We start from the raw sequence: 25,453 nt of genomic DNA on the forward strand, positions 1-25,453 counted from the left end.
TTAGCCCAGGAAATTGTCCTCATATTTCTCTAATGTACGATCACACAACAGAAACGGTGTTGTCTGTTAACAACGAGGAGGCTAAGCTAACACAGCTAAGCTATCGGAACTAAACTGTCGGAACTAATATGCTGGATAACAACGGTGAGCCGTCCTGATATTACTTCCTCCAACATCCCAAGTTATCTACAAGTTTGCTGGAGGCATGTCGATTCTGGTGAGTGTCAAAATTCACTCTGTTAGGTATTGTGTGATCATGTTTTGCTTTGATTTTTCTCCGGGTGTACACATGTTACGTTACGAAGTGGGTGAAGTTTGTTTCATACGTTGACTTGCATGGACGAGGAAATATTAGAAAACATATCGGTATTAATGCTCATAGCATACGAAGTGCTGATATGGAGAACTGCTCAGAAGCATAAAGCATTTTAACGGAGTAGCATCTTATGCAGTGAGATCGCAAAATTGATGCAAAGATATCGGGGCGATCGGTGGCATCCATAACTAATTTCTTTTTAGCTTAGTGGTTTCTGTTCTGTATATAAAAGATTATGTGAAGAATGAACGCGCTGCAGCAGCGTTCTGTTTTGTGCCGGAAGACGAAGAGGGGAAACCCAAAGCCGCAATGTTAGCGCAGTGAGGATTGACATGATGACGATGGCAGATCGATCGTTCTTATTAGCAACTGACAGAGTATCAGAGACTGAGAGTATGATGAGATTCTGGCAGTTTGAGAATTCCCTTCATTTTCATGCTAATAATGTTAAAAAAACTGTGTTGTTTGCAATATTTTTACATCAGTTTAAGAAATTTACAGTATATATTGTAATTCTAAATTATAAAAAAATTTTTTTGTAAATATTTGACATTTTCACAGTGAAATTTTTTTTTTTTTCAAATCGGATTTTGTTTGAAATCAAAACAAAATTTGTTTTGATTTTGATCAAATCAAATCAAAATCAATGATTTGAATGAACTTTAAACTCATTCTTAGAGTTTAAATTAGAGTTTAAATTAATTTTAATTTTAATGCGATGGCTCTTCAGCATTTATGTGGGCTTTAAGGGATTAATTTTTGCTTTGAGATCTGTTTACTTTCTTCCTAGTTAAAGAAAGCACATTTCAGCAGCGAGGCATTTAAAAGTGCTTTACACCAAATCAAAGACAAAAACACAATGCAACATAGAATCAACAATCAAAATAAAACATCAAGTCAGGTTTTGTCAATACATTTGCAATTTATTACGTTTCAAATACAACTCTAAACAAGTGGGTTTTTAATTTAGATTTAAAGGAAGTCAGTGTTTCAGCTCTTTTACAATTTTCTTGAAGTTTGTTCCAGATTTGTGGTGCATAGATGCTAAATGCTGCTTCTCCTCATTTGGTTCTGGGGATGCAGAGCAGACCAGAACCAGAAGACCTGAGAGGTCTGGAAGGTTGATACAACAGCAGCAAATCTTTAATGTATTGTGGTGCTAAACCATTCAGTGATTTATAAACTAACAACAGTATTTTAAGGTCTATTGTTTGAGCTACAGGGAGCCAATGGAGGGACTTTAAAACTGGTGTTATGTGCTCTATCTTCCTGCTTTTAGTGAGAACACGAGCAGCAGCATTATGGATCAGCTGCAGCTGTTTGATTGGTTGGACAGACCTGTGAAGACGCAGTTGTAATAATCAATGTGGCTGAAGATAAACGCATGGATGAGTTTCTCTAGATCTGGCTGAGACATTAGTCCTTTAATCCTGGAAATGTTCTTCAGGTTATAGTAGGCCATCTTTGTTACTGTCTTTATGTGGCTATGAAGGTTCAGGTCAGTGTCCATCACTACTCCCAGGATTTGGGCCTGATTGCTGATTTTTAGTTGGAATAACTGAAGCTTTGCACTGACTCTAGATCGTTCCTCTTTAGGTCCAAAGATAATAACTTCAGTTTTGTTTCTGTTAAGCTGGAGAAAGTTTTGGCACATTATCTGTTCTAAGCATCTGTTCTGTGTTTGGATGGGTTCTGAGTCACCTGGTGATTTTAGATGTGCCGCTGCTGCACCACCTGGATAGAATGATTAGTTCATTAGCCCCACCCACTTCCCACAGGAAGTCACCTTTTTTTCCTGCTGTGTCTTACTTTTCTCTGTTTTTTATATGGATTTAATCCAGTGCAAACCCACTTAAAATGATAAGGTGATGACATCTGTCAATGCTGGCTGAACAGTGTGGGCGTGGCCAGATGGCGAATGTCAGACCCTCGCCATATTCATACGATTGTCTTTAAATCACACATGGATGATCCGATTGGAACCAAACTTGAAATGTAAGACCTGTGGTAACCTTTAAAGAGCTCAAATGTTTTGAAATGTAATTTGACTCCACTGCGCCCCCAAGGTCAATCCATCCGCTATATCTCCGCTGTAAATGGACCGATCTGCGCCAGATTTTTTGTGAGTCGTCGGGAAGCGCTGCCGAACGCATTCGTGTGTGTCGTGTGGCGGGCGATCGGGCGGGGAAGGTTCGCGACGGCTCCCGCTGCGGCGAGCGGCTCTGCTCTGGAAACGGTGGTGACTCGGTGCTGTGGCGGCCGAGCGCGCGAGGGCCGCTCGAGGCTGCTTGCAGCTTTAATTAGGCCCGAGCAGCAAAGCGCTGCGAAGGCCTATTGTTTTTGTACTGTTTATTATTCTTCTTATTATTCTGCCCCCCCAAAGAGGGGCCTTTTTGGGGGATTTATCATATTCAAAAACTCACCAAACTTGGCGGAAGCATAGAGACTGGTGAAAAATTTTGAATTTTAAGGTCGTCGCAAAAATCGCACAAAAAATGGCTCAACAGCGCCACCTAGCAATTTTCAAAAGACCCTTTGCTATTCACTTACTTTGTCGTAGAGACTTGAAATTTGGTACAGTTGTAGAGCTCCCCAAGACGCTCAGAATTTACAATTATTGTCATAGTCCAAGTATCACAGGAAGTCGGCCATTTTGGATCGAAGGTCACATTTTGACCCGATTTTTGCCGTTTACACCCTTTTCGAACTCCTCCTAGGGATTTCGATTGATCGGCTTCAAACTCGGTCAGTCTGATCATAAGGCATGGCCGATTAAAAGTTATCAAAACGGTGACTTTTTGAGTATGCTGAAGGGGGGTTAGCAGGGGTCAAAGTTCACCGACTCGCCACGAAACTCTAAACAGTTATAACTCCTACACTAAAACTCTCAGAGGAACCAAACTTTCAGTGATTGAGCATCATGGGTTGACCTAAAATACCCTGTGGTCAAATGATGACATCACTAAGGCCACGCCCCCTGAGAACAGGAAGTGTCATATTTTACTGGGAACGGTCCCTATATTACACCTTTGAACTAATCAACATGAAACTGTGTTAACAGACAGGAAACATGTGGCTGTATAAGGGATTCCAGCCCCGACCGGCTTTGATGGAGCAGGTGGGCGTGGCGGCGTGGCGAAGTGACCTCTAACGCCGCTGTCATTCGTTTGGCTCTGAATTCCACAATTTTGGGGCGAGCTGCTCCAAACTCATTAGGATGGATCTTTATCCACCCCAAGACAGGAATCCATAATAAAATTTGGTGGGCGTGGCCTAATTTCTCTATAGCGCCCCCTAGAAAATTTTAAATGATCAGCCCCAAGCTATGGTTTAACCTAGAATTATGAAACTTGGCACACATTTGTATCTTGTCAGGACGCATAAAAAGTCTCTTGGAGCCATGGTCTCAACCCAACAGGAAGTCGGCCATTTTGGAATAAAGTTCCAAAATTGACCCCATTTTGATGTTTACAGCCTTCAGATTTGATCGAACTCCTCCTGCAGTTTTTCAGATACAGACTTCAAAATCGCTCAGCACACACTTGAGGCATCAAAGGTGAAAAGTTATCAAAGGAATTGTCGTACTTCAAAGTATGTGGGCGTGGCTATGTGTCAAACTTTGACTATTCGCCATGAAACATAAAACTCTTATAACTCCTACACTAAAACTCTCAGAGGAACCAAACTTTCAGTGATTGATCATCATAGTTTGACATAAAAGACCCTGTGGTCAAATGATGACATCACTCAGGCCGCGCCCCCTGAGAACAGGAAGTGTCATGTTTTACTGGGAACGGTCGCTATCTTACACCTTTGACCTAATCAACTTGAAAGTTTTTCCAGAAACAGAAGACATGCTGGTGTATTTTGGATTCCAGCCCCGACCGGCTTTGATGGAGCAGGTGGGCGTGGCGGCGTGGCGAAGTGACCTCTAACGCCGCTGTCATTCGTTTGGCTCTGAATTCCACAGTTTTGGGCAAAACTTCTCCAAACTCTCTAGGATGGATCTTTATCCACCTCCTGAAAGAAATCCATAATAAAATTTGGTGGGCGTGGCCTAATGTATTTATGGCGCTGGCTAGAAAATTTTAAATGATCAGCCCCAAGTCATGCTTTAACCTAGAATTACCAAACTTGGTACATATGTGTATCTTTTCAGGACGAACAAAAAAGTCTCTGGGAGCCATAATCTAAATTCAACGGATTTTCTGTAATTTTAGATTTTTTAGAAAAAAAAAATGTTATTCCCATTAAGTCCTCTTGGTGTCACTGTTACTCCACACATGAATAAGGCGAGAATTACACAGTATGAGAGAGGTGCTGTAATGGCGATATTAACCACTTGGTGTCACTATCACGCCATACATGACTATGTGTACATTTTTACCACTGCAATTCCCAAAGATGCATCTGTGTATTTTGTAGTTCCACAGTTACGTTGTTTTCGATACTTCTGCTGGCTCGTTGGGATAAAAATAGCCTCCACGGATAACATTAACGATCAATCCTTCCTTAATCCCGTCTGCATGTGCGTTTTTATTATGTAAGTATACATTTCCATCTCCTATATTTGCGTTTATATCACTTATTAGCACTAGAGAACAGAATATGAATATGACGGTTCACAGTCAAGCTAACGCAGCTAAGCTCTCTCCGGGCACAGAAGCATGCAGGATTTTATCGGAGAGAGCAGCGACTGCAGCTGCACTCTGCTTATTAATTTTCCCTGAAGTAAGAAAAGAAGAATTTCTGATATTTTTATTATTGAATCATCTTTATAATTAACAAAATTGTGGAGAAAAAAAAAGATTCTCTGTCAAAACATCTTGTAAGTAGCGCACGCCAAAGCTTAAATCTTATTTCTCAGTTCGCTTTTTTTATTTGAACCTCCGGTACTTCTAAGAGCGGTTTGCATCCCAGCGAAAACATCTTGTACGTAGCGCACGCCAAAGCTTAAATCTTATTTCTCAGTTCGGTTTTGTTTATTTGGTGCTTTTTCTGTAAGCTAAAAATGAATAAGCAGAATTTGAACCTCCGGTAGTTCTAAGAGCGGTTTGGATCCCAGCAGAGATTTTTACTGTGTGCGGTTCTGGCTCGATCTTTAGCACACACGCACGCACGCACGCACGCCTCCATCCCCCACCCTCGAAGGGTTGAATATGACGGTTGACAGTCAAGCTAACGCAGCTCCCTTGTTTTGACTTATGATGTTTTTTTCAAAAATTGCATAGAAACGAATGAAGAATTGCCTTAATTTTCATGCTAATAATGTTGTAAAACTGTTGTTTGCAATATTTTACATCAGTTTAAGAAATTTACAGTATATATTGTAATTCTAAATTATAAAAATATTTTTGTAAATATTTGACATTTTCACAGTGAATTTATTATTTATTTTTTCAAATCGGATTTTGTTTGAAATCAAAACAAAATTTGTTTTGATTTTGATCAAATCAAATAAAAATCAATGATTTGAATGAACTTTAAACTCATTCTTAGAGTTTAAATTAGAGTTTAAATTAATTTTAATTTTAATGCCATGGCTCTTCAGCATTTATGTGAGCTTTAAGGGATTAATTTTTGCTTTGAGATCTGTTTTTATTTTCCTAGTTAAAGAAAAGCACATTTCAGCAGCAAGGCATTTAAAAGTGCTTTACACCAAATCAAAGACAAAAACACAATGCAACATAGAATCAACAATCAAAACAAAACATCAAGTCAGGTTTTGTCAATACATTTGCAATTTATTACATTTCAAATACAACTCTAAACAAGTGGGTTTTTAATTTAGATTTAAAGGAAGTCAGTGTTTCAGCTCTTTTACAATTTTCTGGAAGTTTGTTCCAGATTTGTGGTGCATAGATGCTAAATGCTGCTTCTCCTCATTTGGTTCTGGGGATGTAGAGCAGACCAGAACCAGAAGACCTGAGAGGTCTGGAAGGTTGATACAACAGCAGCAAATCTTTAATGTATTGTGGTGCTAAACCATTCAGTGATTTATAAACTAACAACAGTATTTTAAAGTCTATTGTTTGAGCTACAGGGAGCCAGTGGAGGGACTTTAAAACTGGTGTTATGTGCTCTATCTTCCTGGTTTTAGTGAGAACACGAGCAGCAGCATTATGGATCAGCTGCAGCTGTTTGATTGGTTGGACAGACCTGTGAAGACGCAGTTGTAATAATCAATGTGGCTGAAGATAAACGCATGGATGAGTTTCTCTAGATCTGGCTGAGACATTAGTCCTTTAATCCTGGAAATGTTCTTCAGGTTATAGTAGGCCATCTTTGTGACTGTCTTTATGTGGCTATGAAGGTTCAGGTCAGTGTCCATCACTACTCCCAGGATTCGGGCCTGATTGCTGATTTTAGTTGTAATAACTGAAGCTTTGCACTGACTCTAGATTGTTCCTCTTTAGGTCCAAAGATAATAACTTCAGTTTTGTTTCTGTTCAGCTGGAGAAAGTTTGGCACATTATCTGTTCTAAGCATCTGTTCTGTGTTTGGATGGGTTCTGAGTAACCTGGTGACTTTAGATGTGCCGCTGCACCACCTGGATAGAATGATTAGTTCATTAGCCCCACCCACTACCCACAGAAAGTCACCATTTTTTCCTGCAGTATGTCTAACTTTTCTCTGTTTTTTATATGGATTTAATCCAGTGCAAACCCACTTAAAATGATAAGGTGATGACATCTGTCAATGCTGGCTGAACAGTGTGGGCGTGGCCAGATGGCGAATGTCAGACCCTCGCCATATTCATACGATTGTCTTTAAATCACACATGGATGATCCGATTGGAACCAAACTTGAAATGTAAGACCTGTGGTAACCTTTAAAGAGCTCAAATGTTTTGAAATGTAATTTGACTCCACTGCGCCCCCTAGGTCAATCCATCCGCTATATCTCCGCCGTAAATGGACCGATCTGCGCCAGATTTTTTGTGAGTCGTCGGGAAGCGCTGCCGAACGCATTCGCGTGTGTCGTGTGGCGGGCGATCGGGCGGGAAAGGTTCGCGACGGCTCCCGCTGCGGCGAGCGGGCGCCGGCTCTGGAAACGGTGCGAGAGCTTCCGCGGCTGCTGTAACTCCGCGGTGGCCGGCGAGCCGGAGCAGCGCTTGCTGCGAGGGCCGCACGAGGCTGCTTGCAGCTTTAATTCTTTATTATTCTTCCACCCAAATGAATTGCCTTTTTGGAGGCTTTATCATATTCAAAAACTCACCAAATTTGGCGGACGCATAGAGACTGTTTAAAATTTACGTATTTTAAGGTCGTTGCAAAAATCGCAATAAAAATGGCTCAACAGCGCCACCTAGAAATTTTCAAAAGACCCTTTTCTATTCACTTACTTTGTCGTAGAGACTTGAAATTTGGTACAGTTGTAGAGCTCCCCAAGACGCTCAGAATTTACAATTATTGTCATAGTGCAAGTATCACAGGAAGTCGGCCATTTTGGATCGAAGGTCACATTTTGACCCGATTTTTGCCGTTTACACCCTTCGTATTTGATCGAACTCCTCCTAGGGATTTCGATTGATCGGCTTCAAACTCGGTCAGTCTGATCATAAGGCATGGCCGATTAAAAGTTATCAAAACGGTGACTTTTTGAGTATGCTGAAGGGGGGCTAGCGGGGTCAAAGTTCACCAACTCGCCACGAAACTCTAAACAGTTATAACTCCTACACTAAAACTCTCAGAGGAACCAAACTTTCAGTGATTGAGCATCATGGGTTGACCTAAAATACCCTGGGTCAAATGATGACATCACTAAGGCCACGCCCCTGAGAACAGGAAGTGTCATGTTTTACTGGGAACGGTCCCTATATTACACCTTTGAACTAATCAACATGAAACTGTGTTAACAGACAGGAAACATGTGGCTCTATAAGGGATTCCAGCCCCGACCGGCTTTGATGGAGCAGGTGGGCGTGGCGGCGTGGCGAAGTGACCTCTAACGCCGCTGTCATACGTTTGGCTCTGAATTCCACAGTTTTGGGCCAAGCTTCTCCAAACTCACTAGGATGGATCTTTATCCACCCCAAGACAGGAATCCATAATAAAATTTGGTGGCCTAATTTCTCTATAGCGCCCCCTAGAAAATTTTAAATGACCAGCCCCAAGCCATACTCTAACATAGAATTATGAAACTTGTTACACATCTGTATATTGTCCTGATGTACAAAAAAGTCTCTTGGATCCATGGTCTCAACCCAACAGGAAGTCGGCCATTTTGGAATAAAGTTCCAAAATTGACCCCATTTTTGATGTTTACAGCCTTCGTATTTGATCGAACTCCTCCTACAGTTTTTCAGATACAGACTTCAAAATCGCTCAGCACACACTTGAGGCATCAAAGGTGAAAAGTTATCAAAGGAATTTTCGTACTTCAAAGTATGTGGGCGTGGCTATGTGTCAAACTTTGACTATTCGCCATGAAACATAAAACTCTTATAACTCCTACACTAAAACTCTCAGAGGAACCAAACTTTCAGTGATTGATCATCATAGTTTGACATAAAAGACCCTGTGGTCAAATGATGACATCACTCAGGCCACGCCCCCTGAGAACAGGAAGTGTCATGTTTTACTGGGAACGGTCGCTATCTTACACCTTTGACCTAATCAACTTGAAAGTTTTTCCAGAAACAGAAGACATGCTGGTGTATTTTGGATTCCAGCCCCGACCGGCTTTGATGGAGCAGGTGGGCGTGGCGGCGTTAGAGGGCTTTGATGGAGCAGGTGGGCGTGGCGGCGTGGCGAAGTGACCTCTAACGCCGCTGTCATACGTTTGGCTCTGAATTCCACAGTTTTGGGCCAAACTTCTCCAAACTCACTAGGATGGATCTTTATCCACCCCAAGACAGGAATCCATAATAAAATTTGGTGGCCTAATTTCTATAGCGCCCCTAGAAAATTTTAAATGACCGCAAGCCATGCTTTAACCTATAATTACAAACTTCTTACACATCTGTATATTGTCCTGATGTACAAAAAAGTCTCTTGGATCCATGGTCTCAACCCAACAGGAAGTCGGCCATTTTGGAATAAAGTTCCAAAATTGACCCCATTTTTGATGTTTACAGCCTTTGTATTTGATCGAACTCCTCCTACAGTTTTTCTGATACAGACTTCAAAATCGCTCAGCACACACTTGAGGCATGAAAGGTGAAAAGTTATCAAAGGAATTGTCGTACTTCAAAGTATGTGGGCGTGCTATGTATCAAGCTTTGACTATTAAGCCATGAAACATAAAACTCTTATAACTCCTACAGTAAAACTCTCAGAGGAACCAAACTTTCAGTGATTGATCATCATGGGTTGACCCAAAAGACCCTGTGGTCAAATGATGACATCACTCAGGCCACGCCCCCTGAGAACAGGAAGTGTCATGTTTTACTGGGAGCAGTCGCTATCTTACACCTTTGACCTAATCAACTTGAAAGTTTTCCAGACACAGAAGACTTTCTGGTGTATTTTGGATTCCAGCCCGACCGGCTTTGATGGAGCAGGTGGGCGTGGCGGCATGCAGTGACCTCTACGCCGGGTCTGATAAAATACAATATCAGACCCGAGCATATGGATTTAATCAGTGCAAACTCACTTAAAATGATAAGGTGATGACATCTGTCAATGCTGGTTGAACAGTGTTGGCGTGGCCAAATGGCGAATATCAGACCCTCGCCATATTCATACGATTGTCTTTAAATCACACATGGATGAGCGATTGGAACCAAACTTGAAATGTAAGACCTGTGGTAACCTTTAAAAACTCAAAAGTTTTGAAATGTAATTTGACTCACTCGCCCCTAGGTTAATCCATCAGCTATATCTCCGCCGTAAATGGACCGATCTGCGCCAGATTTTTTGTGAGTTGTCGGGGAGCGCTGCCGAACGCTTTCATGTGTGTCGTCTGGCGGGCGATCGGGCGGGGAAGGTTCGTGACAGCTCCTGCTGCGGCGGCGCGCCAGAGCTTCAGCGGCTGGAACTCCGCGGTGGCCAGTGAGCCGGAGCGGCGCTTGCTGCGAGGGCCGCACGACGCTGCTCCGCAGCTTTAATTTTTTTTTGTGTTTTTTTTTTTTTCCCTCCAGGGGGTCTTTTGTGGGCTCTAGTGTCCCTTATATGACAGTAGGCTGACAGGAAAGGGGGAAGTAGAGAAGGGAAGACATGCGGCATATGTCGTCGGGTCCGGGAATAGAACCCGCGACGGTCGCTTCGAGGACTCAAGGCCTCCAAACGTGGGTCGCGCTACCCCCTACGTGAGAGTGTTATTTTAGACATCAGATTAGGAGAGGGGGGAAAAGCAGTTTACCATCAAATCGGAAACAGAACTGTATCTATGCCGTGTTCCTAGACCTGCATAGATCTGGTAACACGGATCTGCATAGATAAAAATATCTATTTGGTCCACAAAGATTGTGCAGCTATTTTTGCTGGGGAATCTATTACATCCTGTTGTATTTTCTAGCACATCAACCAGGTTCCAGTCTTTACTATGTGGCCGTATGGGAGAGTGTCATGTTCTTCCAGCATATAGACAGAATGAGTCTCATTGTTCCACCAACCTGTTCCAAGGCGCTCCAGAGGATTCTGCCTCAGCAGCCGGGTGATCAGATCCTGAGCATCAGCTGGCAAAGAGTCTTCCCCTTCTGGCCAGATGATGTCATCTTAAACAGGAAGATGACATCAGTGATTGCGCCATGTCCAGCAATCACTGGACATGGAGTTTTTCTCCACTATGAAGAGTGTACAGGAGCCAATAATGATGCTCAACTATGAGCCTCGTAACTCAAAGTTAATGTTACTACAGAGTAGTAATGTTATCCTAAGCCTGAGGGGCAACCAGGCTTTACTTGCCCCCCACCAGGCTAAGCATTGTTTGCTTATTTTAAAGAAGTTTTTGGTACAGTAACATTAGCTGGGCAATTATGTGATTAATGGAAAAGCAATTTACCATTTTGATTTTGACTGTGTGCTTACCGTTAACAACCTGACCAAAGAGCTGCTCTGGGGTGTCTCCAAAGAAAGGCACACAGCCAACCAGAAACTCATAAAGGATCACACCCATGGCCCACCAATCCACAGGTTTTCCGTAACCCTGCCTCAAGATGACCTCAGGAGCAATATACTCTGGAGTGCCACACACCTGAACACAATGATGACAGGAAAGGAGGGAGAGAAGGAGGACTAGTATTTAGCTCAGTTTCACAACCACCACTAAAAATCTTGTAACAGGGCCCACACTTGTTTGTCAATGAATTCTCTGGTGTCTTTTTCAATGTGTCCCTCATACAGGTTGGTCGTCATGTTCATTAGCCCGATCTTTGACAGCCCAAAGTCCGTCAGTTTAATGTGGCCCATGGACGTGATCAGCAAACTACAAGAGAAGAAAGAAAGCAGAGCATAAGTTAGAGAGCTAAGAGAAGTTTACATCTAACAATAACCTCAGAGTTTTTAGTTTAGACAGAAATAAAACCTCAGAGGCCAAAAGCTCTAAAGCAGATTAATGTAATGTGTGAAAGCAAGAGTAAGTTGGAGAAGGTTTGTTTTGCACAGCTGTCGGGGAGCTCACTTGTCAGGTTTGAGATCTCTGTGCACAATGCCATAGTTGTGAAGGTACTCCAAGGCAAGTACGGTCTCTGCAAAATACATCCGGGCCATGTCGACAGGGAGGGGGCCGATGTTCTTCAACAGGTTGGCACAATCTCCACCTAAACCAGAAAGCAGGTCAGCTAAATGGATCTTTTCACACCTTTCAGCATTTTGAGTGAAATATAATCAATGTATGCTAAATTATGACAAGTTACACCTTCATGCCTCTGGAGACAACTTTTTATATCCACAAGAGAATCTATCAACAGGACTATTAAAGAGCACAGCTCTGAACTTTATGGAGGAGTTAAGTTTGGTAGAAATATATCTATTGATGGAAGAAAGCCATAGGAATTTGGATTTAAGGTTTTCTACAAGCCATGTCTCCATCAGTCTTAAAATAAGCAAAACTGGTACAAAATAACACAACACAACTGTGTTGTTCCATAATTCAATAAATTGTGGAGGCAGTGTGACAAAATGTAAGTAGGTTCAGAGGGTTATTCATAATTTGGTAAGGCTATAAGTGGTTGTGTTAGTATGCATCTTTAGATGTCCTGCGTATCCATTTACCTTCAACATACTCCATGACCATGCATAGATGCCTCCTGGTCTCAAAAGAACAGAACATGGAGACCACAAATGGATTTTCAGCGAACGTGAGGATGTCACGTTCCACAAACACCTGCTGGATTTGGTTCCTAAGAATCAGGTTTTGTCGGTTAATCTTCTTCATGGCAAAACGTTGGCGAGTTTCTTTGTGGCGGACCAAATATACGGCCCTACATGGCAGGGACAGAGACCGATGAGAGGACAAAGATGACAGGAACGCAGAAAAGACAAGAAGAAAAGACATTAGTACTAAAAAGCTTCCCAACAACATTCAGATCTGGTGTAACTGGTGTAAACATAGAATTTCCACTGAGTCAAACAAAACAGTGTTGCTCACCCGTAGGCTCCGTTGCTAATGAGCTTAATAGTCTCAAAGTCACTCTCCAGCGGTTTCCTACGAGGAGGGGTGCAGGCAGCTCGGCTCTGCATCCAAAAAGGAAAGAAAACACACAAGCAGCCGTGTCACTCTGAAGCACCATCCGATCATCTAAAGGATTTTATGTATAATCACTTATTAAAATGTAATACATTTCATCAACACAACTCATTCACTCTAAGAGTTCTAGGGTAGTTTGCAATGCGACAACAAACCTGTACTGGTGTTGCCTCTCCAGAGTCATCAGACTCCCTACTGGCTGACCTTTGACACGGACTGGTCTGCTGCTCCAGATGGACCATCTCTGCAGGACCAGAGGAGAAATTGTATCAATTAACAGGACAACAAGGATTTAGATGCAAACATTTGGAATTTATACACATCTGTAACCAACTCTTCATGTTTCATACATTAGGCAAACATAATTAGTAGGGATTTCGCCAGCACCTTCCAGTGGATCTCTAGTGAGGCCAAGCTGGCTGATGATGTATCGGGGAATATCAGTCTTAATCCCCTGGCCTACTTTGGCTTGGCCCTCTGCAACCTCCAAGCGCTGATAGAACTCCTCTGGATCAAATTCCTGCAGAGAAAAAAACCCCAACATTCAGATATGATGTATGCAACATCAGTGGCTTTATTTAACTCTTTTATTACAGTCTGCAAAAAACAAAAAACAAAAAAAAACAACACACAAGGAGTTAGCAGGAACAAGAATCAAATCATTTCTCCACCTCAGTGATCTGAGCTGTACTTTAACAGACAACGCTCTCATGAAGAAAACAGCACTGTTATCATCACAATTACATTAACAGACTTCAGCAATGGTGACCTGAAGGGAAAAAACATGTGTTGCACAGTGCAGGCGTGTGTGGCAGAAAAATGCTGTATTGGAAAATGTTTTGATTTTATTGCAAAGAAAACCAGATTAGGAAGATAAAGCACCCCCGATAATATTTATACAGCAATAACAAAAGCAAACTTGCTTTGGTAAAAGATAACACTAAAAATTATCTAGGAGGAACGGACTGTGCCAAACAAACGAGTTCAGCAGCATACTTTCTTCAAGATAGGGCAGATAGAATATTGGATTAGATATGGCAGATATTTCTACGGTGGGTAAGCCTGAAGTACGGAAAGTACAAAAACCAAGAAGGGTTGAAGGACAATAGGAAGGAGATGGAAAAATAATTTTTCTTATTATATTTTTTCTAACAATTGTCTTTATCTATGGTGATCAAGACCTAGGAAATATTAAAATAATAATCTATGTGTAGGAACCATGTGGGCCAACTCTAGGGCTGGCTGCAGCTCTAGCATCAAGTACATGTTGACACCATGCTGTGTAAAACACAAAGCCTTCAACTGCTCATTACTACACTAACAACATGTCATCAGTAAACATAACTCATCAGCATGTTATCAACATAACATGCTGATGAGGCACGAAATATTATCTTTAGGGCTTCAAGACCGTAAACAACATTTAGTCAAGTGTATATGATTATTAGTCAGTCTGCCAGTGGTTCTTACCAAACACTCTAGCAGCCTGGCAGGTCTGGAGATGACAATGAGAATCTTCTTCACCAACTTGATAATAATGGTCACCTCCTCGCTCTCTGAACGCTCATAAGCCTGACAAGCACAGAACAAAGGATGATGGATTATTACTGGGACTTAATCCAAATGATACAGGCTGTTGGACGGACTGGTTGATCTGAGGACAGGCAGTTCAGTCTGGCGTAGACTTCTATACACACTGTCTTCACATCTTAAACGAGAGCCGGGAGACAGCAAAAGTAGAGAAAGAAAATCATTAAGTTATTAGTCAGTAACACATCAATTATAATTGAAAATATATACATCCTCTTTCAATTTTTGTTTTTCTCATAAAATAAATCTGTCTTTCTGCATGTAAGAAACAGGAAAGAAATCCTCAGCAGGGCCAGCTCAAATTAGCCAATATACTGTGGTCATTTAACATAGAAATTAAAGCTACACTATATAACTTTTAAAAAAAAATGTATTTCTTACATATTTGTTAAAACTGTCTCTGACAGTAACCATGTCCTGATAGAGTAATATGACAGATAATCTGAAAAAAGGAGTTAGTTCTCCTCCTCCCTGAGCTACTATTACTGTCTGAAAAAAAAATGCACCAATTCTGGTCAAAAACAACCAATCAGAGCCAGGAGGAGGGTCTTAGTGCTGACAGTCAAACTCATGAAAGTGCTGCTACATGTGCTAATGGTGGAGAAACAATTCATCATTACAGAAAAACCGTTTATCCGTCGTAATCGGTGGCCATGAAAACTAGCCTTAGCACATAGAACACACTGACACCTTCTTCAGTACTTTCTTCTAAATATTACAGAATGTGCACACCAGCTTTGTGATCCCAGTCTAATAAGATGTCTGCACAGTGTATTATTATTATTATTATTAGCGCTGTGCTAATTTAGTAAAAATGTTCAATTCTCACACTGTAAAGCATAAAAGCTTGTGGATCTCGTCCTGTGCATTTGTGAATCTTTTGCATTTGTGAATCTTTTACATTTGTGAATCTTTTACATTTGTGAATCTTGGTCTATGCATTCGTAAATTATGAGACTGCTCCATACTGCAACTGGGATTACCTACAAAAGGATTGATGGATTGTGGTGGTAAAACAAGCCCATATCATCAACATTTTACCACCAAGTATGTCAGTTGGTGTGTGGTATTTGTTTTTTTCCAGCTATAGCCAAGCATTATCAATATCCACAGTGATCTTGCATTTCCTTCAAACATGGACTCAGAAGTAATTTATGCTTTGCAAACTAAAGCCAAACAGCCAGGTTGTTTTCCCTGTGATAACATCATGACGGATGGACAAGAACCAGAATCAACAAGAAGAAATTACAGAGACCTTCCCAGTTTAATCTGCTGTGTAGCTGCAGTCCAGTAGAGCATCAGTGTCACAGAGGAAGACCTAAGCTACCAAAGGTCTAGCACCAGATATCATCTGAAATAGGAGTGTAAAATATATAAGCACCAACATCAATGGTGGCTGATGTCCATCATTTTTTAACATATCTGTCCAATAACTAAAAGTAAAAGTAAAAACTAAAAGTAGGCAGATATATGTTGGTTTCTGGAATTGGAATGGAGGATGTTGGCCATGTAGTGTTTGTTTGGCCATATGACTGATGGTGGTGAAGCACAGGATTGTCGGGAGTTTAGCTAAAGCAGAAAAGCATTGCTGAAGTAAATGTTTTTTAAGGCGTCAAAAGGGAAGTGAGAAATATATAATGACAATAGATATTGGTTATCGGCCATAACAGCAATATTAATAATGGATATCAACATCAGCCCAGACTTTTTTAATCTGTGCATGTATAGTCTTAAACAAATTTCATTATGCAAGTTTCTGGGAGGAAGACCCACCTCATGCAGCAGCTTCTCCAGCTTCTCCTGTAGCTCCACAAAGTACCTAGATGTGACCAGGCCATCCTGGGACTTATCCAGACAGTCCCGGGCCAGCTCCACCAGCTGGTGCTGGATGAATCCCAGCACACCGTCAGCCAGGGGCAGAGCGGTGTCTGGAGAATACTCCGAAATGATGTCCAGCAGCTGACCCTCCATCTGAGCTGTTGCCTGGGAAACCAAAATGGCAGACATGATTTAAATATGTACACGTATATGTACAATGTATGTCAATACATTGACAATTCTAAATGTCTCCAAGTGATCTGAACAGATGAGCTTCATCTGAAAGCCAGCAAAAAACCAGGGCTGGAGGTAAAATGATGACTTCACCTTGGGAAAGCGCTCTTTGTAGACATGATTCATCATAACAATTTCATTGTCGAATGTTCCACAGGTCCGGCCAGGGCTAGATGAGAACCAGACAACATAAGCAAATATCAAACTTTTGATGAAAGAATCTCTGATGCTTATTTTTAATTCTACAGAGCAAACCAGCTGATAAGATGGAAGACAAATGTTCATATTCAAGCTAAAATAGATGTTTAAAAATATTCATCTGTTGTATTGTTGTCTAAGTTACTGATACATCCAGCGTCAGAAGTGTACTCATCAGCATGATGGTTATTCATTTTGGCCTTTTATCAATCAAACATACAACAAGGATCAAAATGATACACTACAGACTCAAATATATACATACACCTTGCTAGTGTGTGTAAATGCAATACCTTAAACAAGCTTGTGGTGTAATTCCTATCAGATATTTAAACACATTTTGTGGCAGAATTTGCTGATTTATACTAAGAAAGTTTCCTACCACTATCCCCAAATTTGTAATTTGTAGTAGCTCAACCCTGATTTCAGGGTTTTAGGAGACCATTCCAGAAGCTTCACGTTAGCTTCAGCCCACTTTTCACCCATTCAGCAGCTGATTTGAGGTGAAGATGAAACATCTGGAAGTAGTTCTCAGTTTTCTTTAGTTTATCCACTTTGTGCAACACACCAAACCCACCGAGTGATGCCTCCGCCACCATACTCACTAGCTGGAACACTGTACTAAGGATCTCAAGCCTGACAACAACTTCTTCAAACATTTTTGTCATTGTTCTTTGCAAATTTTTATTTTTTAAAAAGTCTCCAGAAAGAATTTGGCTTGTCCATGTGAACAACAAATTATTTCAGTTTTCAGTTAAAGTTGTCTGTTGTGGAAGCAAATGACCCTTTCTTCAGCAGCACCCAATCAACAGTTCTGAGATCTTCACTGGATTCCTTAGACTCAGTCATTACATAGTAATAAGTAATTAACTAATTACATAGTAATTAGTTAATCAAAAGTAACGCGCTGAAGTCTCAGGCCTAGTGTTAATGCATGGTGAAAAAATTTTCCTTTTTCAGTATTTTCACCTGCAGATCAGAGCAGATCACCGACTCTAATCACTGGTCAATCTGAAATAACTCTGTAATTACTAAAATTCATGTCTGAATCAAGTTTATATCTGAACAGGGAGCTAAAGAGCTCTGAAGAATTGCTTACCTACTTCAGATGATCAGAGTGGTCATCTGAAGTAGGTAAGCATGCCACTGACCTTTTTTGTGCGAAAACAGTTGCTAAAGCAGCCTGGTTTCATCTGAGGCTACTATTAGGAGCTAACCTAAAGAGAACTGAGACCCTTGGGGGTAGGAAGGCTCTGCACAGCCTCTGGGATCATTTTAGAGGGGAGACATTTGCCTGTGATGTGCTGCTGTATGGAACAACTCTAGTGATTATGCGGCAAAACGCCAGTCTCATTAAAAGCTCAACAAAACTCTGCAATGTGTTTTTTTTTTCCTCATGTGCAGCTACAGGCATGTGTGGAGAACTCTGGGCATTTGCAGTGAGTGTGCGGCCCAGGGAAGGATGTGTCACAGGAAAAACAACCAGAACAAGATGCTGCCAACACCCTCAGCCGCCCTCCATAAAATCTCATAGCTCCCAACCACTAGATCTATTTAGAGGGATTGTCTCATCACTACTCAGTGATATGGTAAGGTCATTGTATATAATCCTCAAATAGCACAAGTTTTTTCCAGACCCACTCAAAATGATTATTTCACCAGGTTCTGGTTCAAGAGGGGCTGCATTTCTCTCTTTGGGAGGATGAGAATGTTTGAGGAGAAGAAGCCAGCTGTGCTTCAGGAGGCAGACCGGGTCTCAGCCATCTGACAGCTTGGTGCTGTGCTTACAGCTGTCAACAAGCCTGGAGAGCTACTATAGAAATTCAGTTCATATATTATGTGCAGCACTTATTGTCAGCATATCTCTGTTTACAGCAGTTCTGTGTCTTGGAATCTAGTTTTTAAATAATCATTAGCTGCTGTCATCCCAACATTCAGTCAGTCAAAATGACTGACCTCAACCCTCTGCACAAAAACTTACATCTTCAGTCTAAAAAGGAATCATTAAAATATCCTAAATTACAAAAAGTAATTACATAACATCAGAAGGCCTGTCTAAGTGGACATATACCATGGCAGGAGGACTAAGTGACAGACAGGCCACAGTTTGTGAGACTGAAGGTCTGTCTATCCTGGAGCACCACAGAGCATTGTACCCTCACCATTCCTTTTTACTCTCTACACTTCAGACTTCAAATTCAATTCAAATTCAAAAATACTTTATTAATCCCATAGGGAAATCAAATGTTGTTGTAACTCAATTTTTTTTTCCAGCACAAGTCTGACTTTTGTCATCTACAGAAATACTCTGATGACTGCATTTGTCGGATGAATCAGAGATGGACAAGAAGCTGAGTACAGAGATCTGGTGGACCACTTTGTGTCATAGAGGAAACAATCATCTTATCTTCAAAATGTAAAGAAAACAAAGGAGATGATATTAGATTTCATGAGAAACAGGGTCAAAGGTCAAACTTATTTCCATCACAGGAGAAGAAGTGACAGTGGTTGAGGAATATAAATATTTCAGGATTCATCTGGACAACAGACTGGACTGGAGATGAAACAGTGAAGCGTTTCTAAGAAGGACAGAGCAGACTGAACTTTTGAAGAAGATGAGATCCTTTAGGATTTGCAGCAAGATGCTAGTTACCCGTGTTGCTGTTTGTGGGGAGAAAAAAAAGTATTTCCTATTTTATTTTTTTCTTTGTTGGGGACATTATAAATAAGAATAAAAAATAAAAATAGTTGTTATTTTTTTATACTATTTTTATGCTGAAGGTTTTACAGGTTTTGTAGCAGAGTGGTTCCACATGTCAAACCAGTAGGTGGTTTCAGAGAGTTACAGTGATCTATCTGTAAAAACACTGAGAAAACAATACAGTGACATACTGATATTATAAAATAAAATTTACACTTTCAAACACTTGAGTTTACTTCTGAAATTTATGAGCAAATGAGGAGTGGCAGGGTTTCTCCAGTCAAACTATTACAGCAGTCTTACAAATATCCTGGGAGGCATAAAGCTGCTAAACACAGTCGCTCTCTTAGTGAAAGTCAGTACCTGAGGCTGCGTGAGCGGACCCTGACATGGTGCACTGGGTGAGCTCCTTCGTCGTCCACCATGCTTTCCGTGCTCCGCAAATGTTTGAAGAGGACGTGAAGATCATCTTGAGTGGGCTGAGAGGGCAGCTGGTGCAGCAGCTCATGAGAGGATGAGGACTAAGAGAGAGGTGAAGAACAAGAAGTCAATTTTGTAAAAAAGCAGAAAATGTAAAAGGTCAGTGTTCAGATTAAATGTGTAAAATATTAAATAAAATCACAAAGGTCCTTGACAGAATAAAGACCCAAGGCCTCTGCACATCAATAACAACCAAATATGATCAGGCTGAAGGATTAAGGGAAAACCTGTCGTAATGAGCAACAAATCAATTAATCGCATAAAATATTAGGTAACACTTTATTCAAAGAGGTGTGAGTAACACTGACATGACACTGTCATAAACATGATTACACCTGTTATCAACATGAAGGAATCTCCATAAATGTTTATAACTGTTGTCATGAAGTGTCATTTGGTAAATAAGGACACTTGTAATGCAAAGCTGACACTTTTAATGGACGTTTTAAAAGTGTTATTTACCAAATAATGCCAAGTTGTCCATTTTAATGAACTTTTAATGCAACTTTTAGTACAACTCTTTTGAACTTCTGCATCGTTATTTATTTCTTCAAAATAAACTGCCGGCTAATCTGTTTAGATCAGGATGCCGGCCCTCGAGGACCAACTTTGGGCACCCTTGGTTTAGATTGTAAATGGATTAACACAAAATTGCATTCTCTTTAATTTTCTCTGTTCTCTGAGTAACGGAGACTGGAATAAAAGGTGCCATTTTAACCAAAGGTTTGGAATGCACTTCTGACCCAGACAAGCTCCAAAGCATCCTGTTCATAACTCTTCCACACGCTTTCAGGTTCCGGTCAGAAAGACGCATTTGGTTCGGAGTCCATGAGATGATATTCAGAAAGGATTTTTTTATTGGTTGATTTTAGTTGCCTCTGCGATTAACTCTTTGCACAAAGTCTATAATGTCTGCCCGTGTGCATGACCAGCCGATTCTAATCTTGACCAATACCGATTTTGCTTGTCTGAAGAGTTGCTTAATATAGTGACAGAGTTGGCAACAGTGGGGTGATTATCGTTAAATGTGGAGATGTGACCTGGTGGGCGGGTCAGTCAGTCCCCTCTCACAGCAGGGACCCACAGGAGTGGGGTCACTAAAACGTTTACATCAACAATGTCTAAAAGGCAAGACGTCAAGGTAAAAAATAAATAAAATACAAGACCTAAAAAGCTCCTGCTCTGCCACACCAGCAACACAGATCCTCTCCTGCTGCAGCAGGCCTCCACACAGGCAGAGTCACACATCACCATGTTTCTCCCCCGAGTTATAACATGTGACATGCAGTGTGGAATACATGAGAAACCTCATCTCATGTTCCAACAGCATTAGAGGAGCTAGAGGAAAGCTGGAAGTTTCGCCACTTAAACAAAAAAACACTGGAGCAAGCAAAACGAAAAGAGAAGAGACAGGACGAGACAGGAAATGTGCAAAAGCAAGATGAGAGGGAGAAACCGTCAGACCTGGGAGGGAACTAAACACGCGTCAACAGTGAACCAGAGCTGAGTGACTGGGAGCCTGAAAGTGGGGAAGGACTGACCTCACCATTGCTAAGCTGTGCTCTTGGCCAGGCACAGTTAAAGCAGTGACACAGGACACGGCCATTGTTTTCTTACAACTTACTGACGTTTCTGCGAAAACTACCAATATGCAATCAAGATAATTGCCATAGAAACCATTCGCACCATGACTAACGGGTGTGTCTGGGCAACACACTGTTCTACTTCCTTCAGGGGAAAAGCTGAGAGAAGAAATGTGAAATGTTCAGCAGTCTCTGCTTGGCTGTGAGGTCATCCAGGAAAAACAAGCAGGGAATTTCAACAAGCCCAGTTATTTCACTGATTAGCATGGGAATTTCCTCTCTGGTCATTACGGAAAAACCATAGTTCACTTCCAAAATTGTCGTCTTAATTATTGAATAAAAATTTGTGGATATTTGCTGTGTGTTGACCTCGAGTAAAAAAAACCCTAATGATTTATGTTTTAGCTTCAAGTGAAACTTTGCTGCATTCATGTTCAGATTATTCCAGTCAATCCAACATGTGGGGGTAATTCCTGTTTCCTTCCATTTGGGATGGCTGCTGATAGCAGAACCAGTCATCTCTGAAGGAACGCATCATGTCCTGTGATGAATAACTGAGTCACTGAAGGACAGCAGGAACATTCATCTCTGGTTAGCTTTAGTTAGTTATAAAGCCGCTTGTGAGTTATTTTTCACCTTCATTGAAACAAATTCTATTACCAGAATCACATCAAGTTGTGTAAAGCTAGAATCAAGATCAGAACAAACTAAAGAAAATTGATTCCAGAACTACATAATACATCGTGTCTCAAGACAGTATTTTCAAGACGCGATGCACCGATCTGATTATTTGGAACGATATCCATATCAGATATATCATATACATATGGCTGCTATGACCAATAACCACTATTTATCAGCAAGACTGCAATTAATTATTTTAATAGTCAATTATTCTGACAATCAGATAAAAAAAATGTCACATACTGCAGATAAAAAAAACAACTAGTTTGTAATTTTCAAACATGTATTATTTATATTCCTAGAAAACCAAAAGTATTAATATAACTCACCAAATTTGGGCCTATGAGTACAATGTTTGCAAACTCATATTTCTTTATAAAAAGTCTGGCCGAGGCAACATGATAGAAATAAACTTTGGTTATTAATATGGGCTCAGTTTTACTAACTTGACCAATACCAAATTATTTAGTAACTAATATTGGTGAACGCCAATGCTAATGCTGGTAGGTATCTACTCCATGTTGTTCCCAAAGTAAACAACCTTAACAATGTCAAGTTTAAGCTCACCTTAAAAAATAAGCGTACCTAATAAGGTGGCTGGTGAATGAATATCCAACTAAACAGTAGTGGGAGGCAAATGATGGAAAAAAATTGTAGAAATACGGCAAGAAGTCAAGTCCCCTTCACGCAAAGTCTTTTGGAAAGAAGTGTGTAGTAGTGGTGGTTGCAAACACGCTTAAATTAAATATTTTCATAAATAAACCCTTTTACCACGCAGAAAAAATATTAAATATTTCAATTGTTCCACAAAATAGAAATGTGTACTATTGCAGCAGCCATTGTAGAGTGAGGTACAGCAGAGCATGTTTGTTAACGTCAATTCGAAGCAATGAAGAGAAAAAAAAAGAAAAGAATGTTCTGATTCAACAAGAACCACTGGAAGGCACAGTTTAACCAATTCTAATGTAAATCCCATTTTATAGCACATTGTCCTAGGTCAGTGTCTGAGTCTATCTGGTTAACTGTTTCCATGACAATGCTGATGTCCAAATTGTTTAAGTGCAGGACAAGTAATTACCAACTCATCAGCTTCTTATAGCTGTAGCCCAGGGGTGCCCAAAGTCGGTCCCCGAGGGCCGGCATCTTGTATGTTTTAGTTCTCTCCTCGGTTTAACACACTTGGATCAAATAATGGCTCATTAGAAGGCCTAAGAAGAAAATTGACATGCAGAAAAGGTTGTTGGTACTTCCAGGGAGAGAAATAAAACGTGCAGGATGCCGGCCCTCGAGGACCGACTTTGAACACCCTGCTGTACCCTATCAACCAGTGGGTTATTAACCAATTCCAGTTATAAAAGCTAGGTTTTAGCAAGGCTTACAGGCAGCAGTATGAATTGAGGATTTGGCTAAACTCTGCATGGCGTCAAAGAATAGCTACTTTTCAAAATAAGAGCCTGTTTAAAACATTGTGCTTGAGGTACAGTACAGACATTTTGACCATATGGAATCAGTGATTCCAGTTTAACAAGGTTGAAGATCAATACTTGACATTGACTGGATGACGAAATTATTGAAAGAACAGAGCTCAGTGTCCTAGTACTGCCAGTATTCACAGCAGTTAGAGACTGCATCTACCTACAAAATGCTGGAAAAGCTGCAAATACTTGAGACTCCCTTAAAAATGTTTATAGCCACCTATTTTCATAGTTAAAACACCAAATATAATTCAATATACCCTAATACGCAAAGTGGAAATCGTCTCAGCACCATCACAGAAGCTAACATCTGCAGTCTTGCATATCTTTATTATTTAGGGTTCAGCCAATCAGCAACAAAAGAAATGAAAGGTGCTGCTGCACCACCTGCCAGCCAATACCATCTCAAGTAGCATTCAGCCTACATATTTCAGCTTCCCAAGCTGCATTGTCTTTGGAATATTTCAGATTTGTTCTATAGAAAAATCTGCAATAGTTGGGTTTTCCACAAATAATTTGGAGTCAAGTTCCATGGGGAAAAATAATAATAAAAATAAATAAATCAGTGAATAAGCAAATAATACTTCATACTTTATTATCCAACAACCAGAGATGTGTTTAAGGAATGAAAATTAAGGAAGTACAACAGCTATAAGAAGCTTCCAGAAAGAAAGTGACAGTTTGTAGGACATTCAGCTGTAATTTCAGATTGTTACAAGAATTTAGACATCAGTACAAAAAGAGACATTTAATGTGTTGCAGCAAAGTTTTGATATGTCAAATTCTAACGATGACCTATAAATGGCAAAAACATTGATCATTTTATTCCTCAAAGAGAGACTGTATTCTGTAAATGTACTATACAGTTAATAAGCTGATAATTCTTAGAATTTTTTTTTTCTACTTTGAGTAATCGGAGCAGATTTACTACTCAGCCAATAAGCACCAGAGGTTTACAAGATAGCATGGTCCAGCTATCTGATTGTTGCAATGAGCATGATTAAAGAAGGAGCTAAACACTCCCCTGGTAGCAGTTTGGCTAAATAGGTTGAATGTCGGATGAAGAGCGTCAGACACGGAGTGATGTGTGGAGCTGAGCTTACAGAAACTGATGAACTGGGGGCATTGGTGCAGTATCCAGAGGAGGGAACAGACGCCACAGACCATCGTCGCCCATCCACCCTGCTGAAAAAAGCAACACAACAAGCAGTTCAGTGGTCGCACCTGAAACCTTCACATCCTGTTCATGCTCTGAACTTCAGAAGCTAGAAGCATTTCTGAAAAAACATCTCTCCATGCAGGTTTAGGCAGCGTGCAGACAGCAGTTGGTGTGCCGACCCGTCTGTGATCTCTTACCTTTCGGTGCGGGCCAGCTGGCTACAAACAAAAACAAGGGAGGAAGATGCAGAGAAATTAAATTAAACAGTGTTCATGGTAGTGGCTGTATTTGTGTTGTTCAGTGTGTCCCAGCTCACAGCCAGAGGCTGGCTGATGTAGCAGCTTCTCAACACCCACGCAAGCCTTGTCATACTGCAGCACCCAGCTAGCTCATGGTTTAACACTGCATCAAAAATGATTGAAAACGGATTCTTAGTATTTCCTGCCCTCAATAAATCTTCTGCACATCTCCTATCATTTTTCATTACTCTAAAGTCTGAGGATGTGACCCAGTTTCACTCACTGATCCAACCCAAGGTGACACAAATTTGAAAGTTTTGCAGTGGAGACATTTGGCTCAATT

At 40.8% G+C, this 25,453-nt stretch overlaps 1 protein-coding gene across 7 annotated transcripts in view; it reads right to left on the reverse strand.

Annotated features, from left to right (window-relative positions):
* mast3a (microtubule associated serine/threonine kinase 3a) overlaps window positions 1-25,453 on the reverse strand; it is a 58,337-nt gene that overhangs the window by 19,006 nt on the left and 13,878 nt on the right. For 5 of the 7 annotated variants that reach the window (XM_044132965.1, XM_044132966.1, XM_044132963.1 and 2 more), the window contains 14 exons: window positions 25,069-25,089; window positions 24,816-24,897; window positions 19,854-20,011; window positions 16,685-16,760; window positions 16,313-16,522; window positions 14,420-14,521; window positions 13,337-13,469; window positions 13,105-13,193; window positions 12,851-12,936; window positions 12,475-12,683; window positions 11,882-12,020; window positions 11,554-11,686; window positions 11,290-11,455; window positions 10,875-10,976 (listed from right to left, as the gene is read on the reverse strand). In XM_044132965.1, the coding sequence (XP_043988900.1) occupies window positions 10,875-10,976; window positions 11,290-11,455; window positions 11,554-11,686; window positions 11,882-12,020; window positions 12,475-12,683; window positions 12,851-12,936; window positions 13,105-13,193; window positions 13,337-13,469; window positions 14,420-14,521; window positions 16,313-16,522; window positions 16,685-16,760; window positions 19,854-20,011; window positions 24,816-24,897; window positions 25,069-25,089 (1,706 nt within the window). The remainder of the gene's footprint in view (window positions 1-10,874; window positions 10,977-11,289; window positions 11,456-11,553; window positions 11,687-11,881; window positions 12,021-12,474; window positions 12,684-12,850; window positions 12,937-13,104; window positions 13,194-13,336; window positions 13,470-14,419; window positions 14,522-16,312; window positions 16,523-16,684; window positions 16,761-19,853; window positions 20,012-24,815; window positions 24,898-25,068; window positions 25,090-25,453) is intronic. The other 2 variants (XM_044132967.1, XM_044132968.1) reach the window with 1 other exon arrangement.

This window comes from Gambusia affinis, linkage group LG12 (genome assembly GCF_019740435.1).
Source record: "Gambusia affinis linkage group LG12, SWU_Gaff_1.0, whole genome shotgun sequence".
NCBI lineage: Eukaryota > Metazoa > Chordata > Actinopteri > Cyprinodontiformes > Poeciliidae > Gambusia > Gambusia affinis.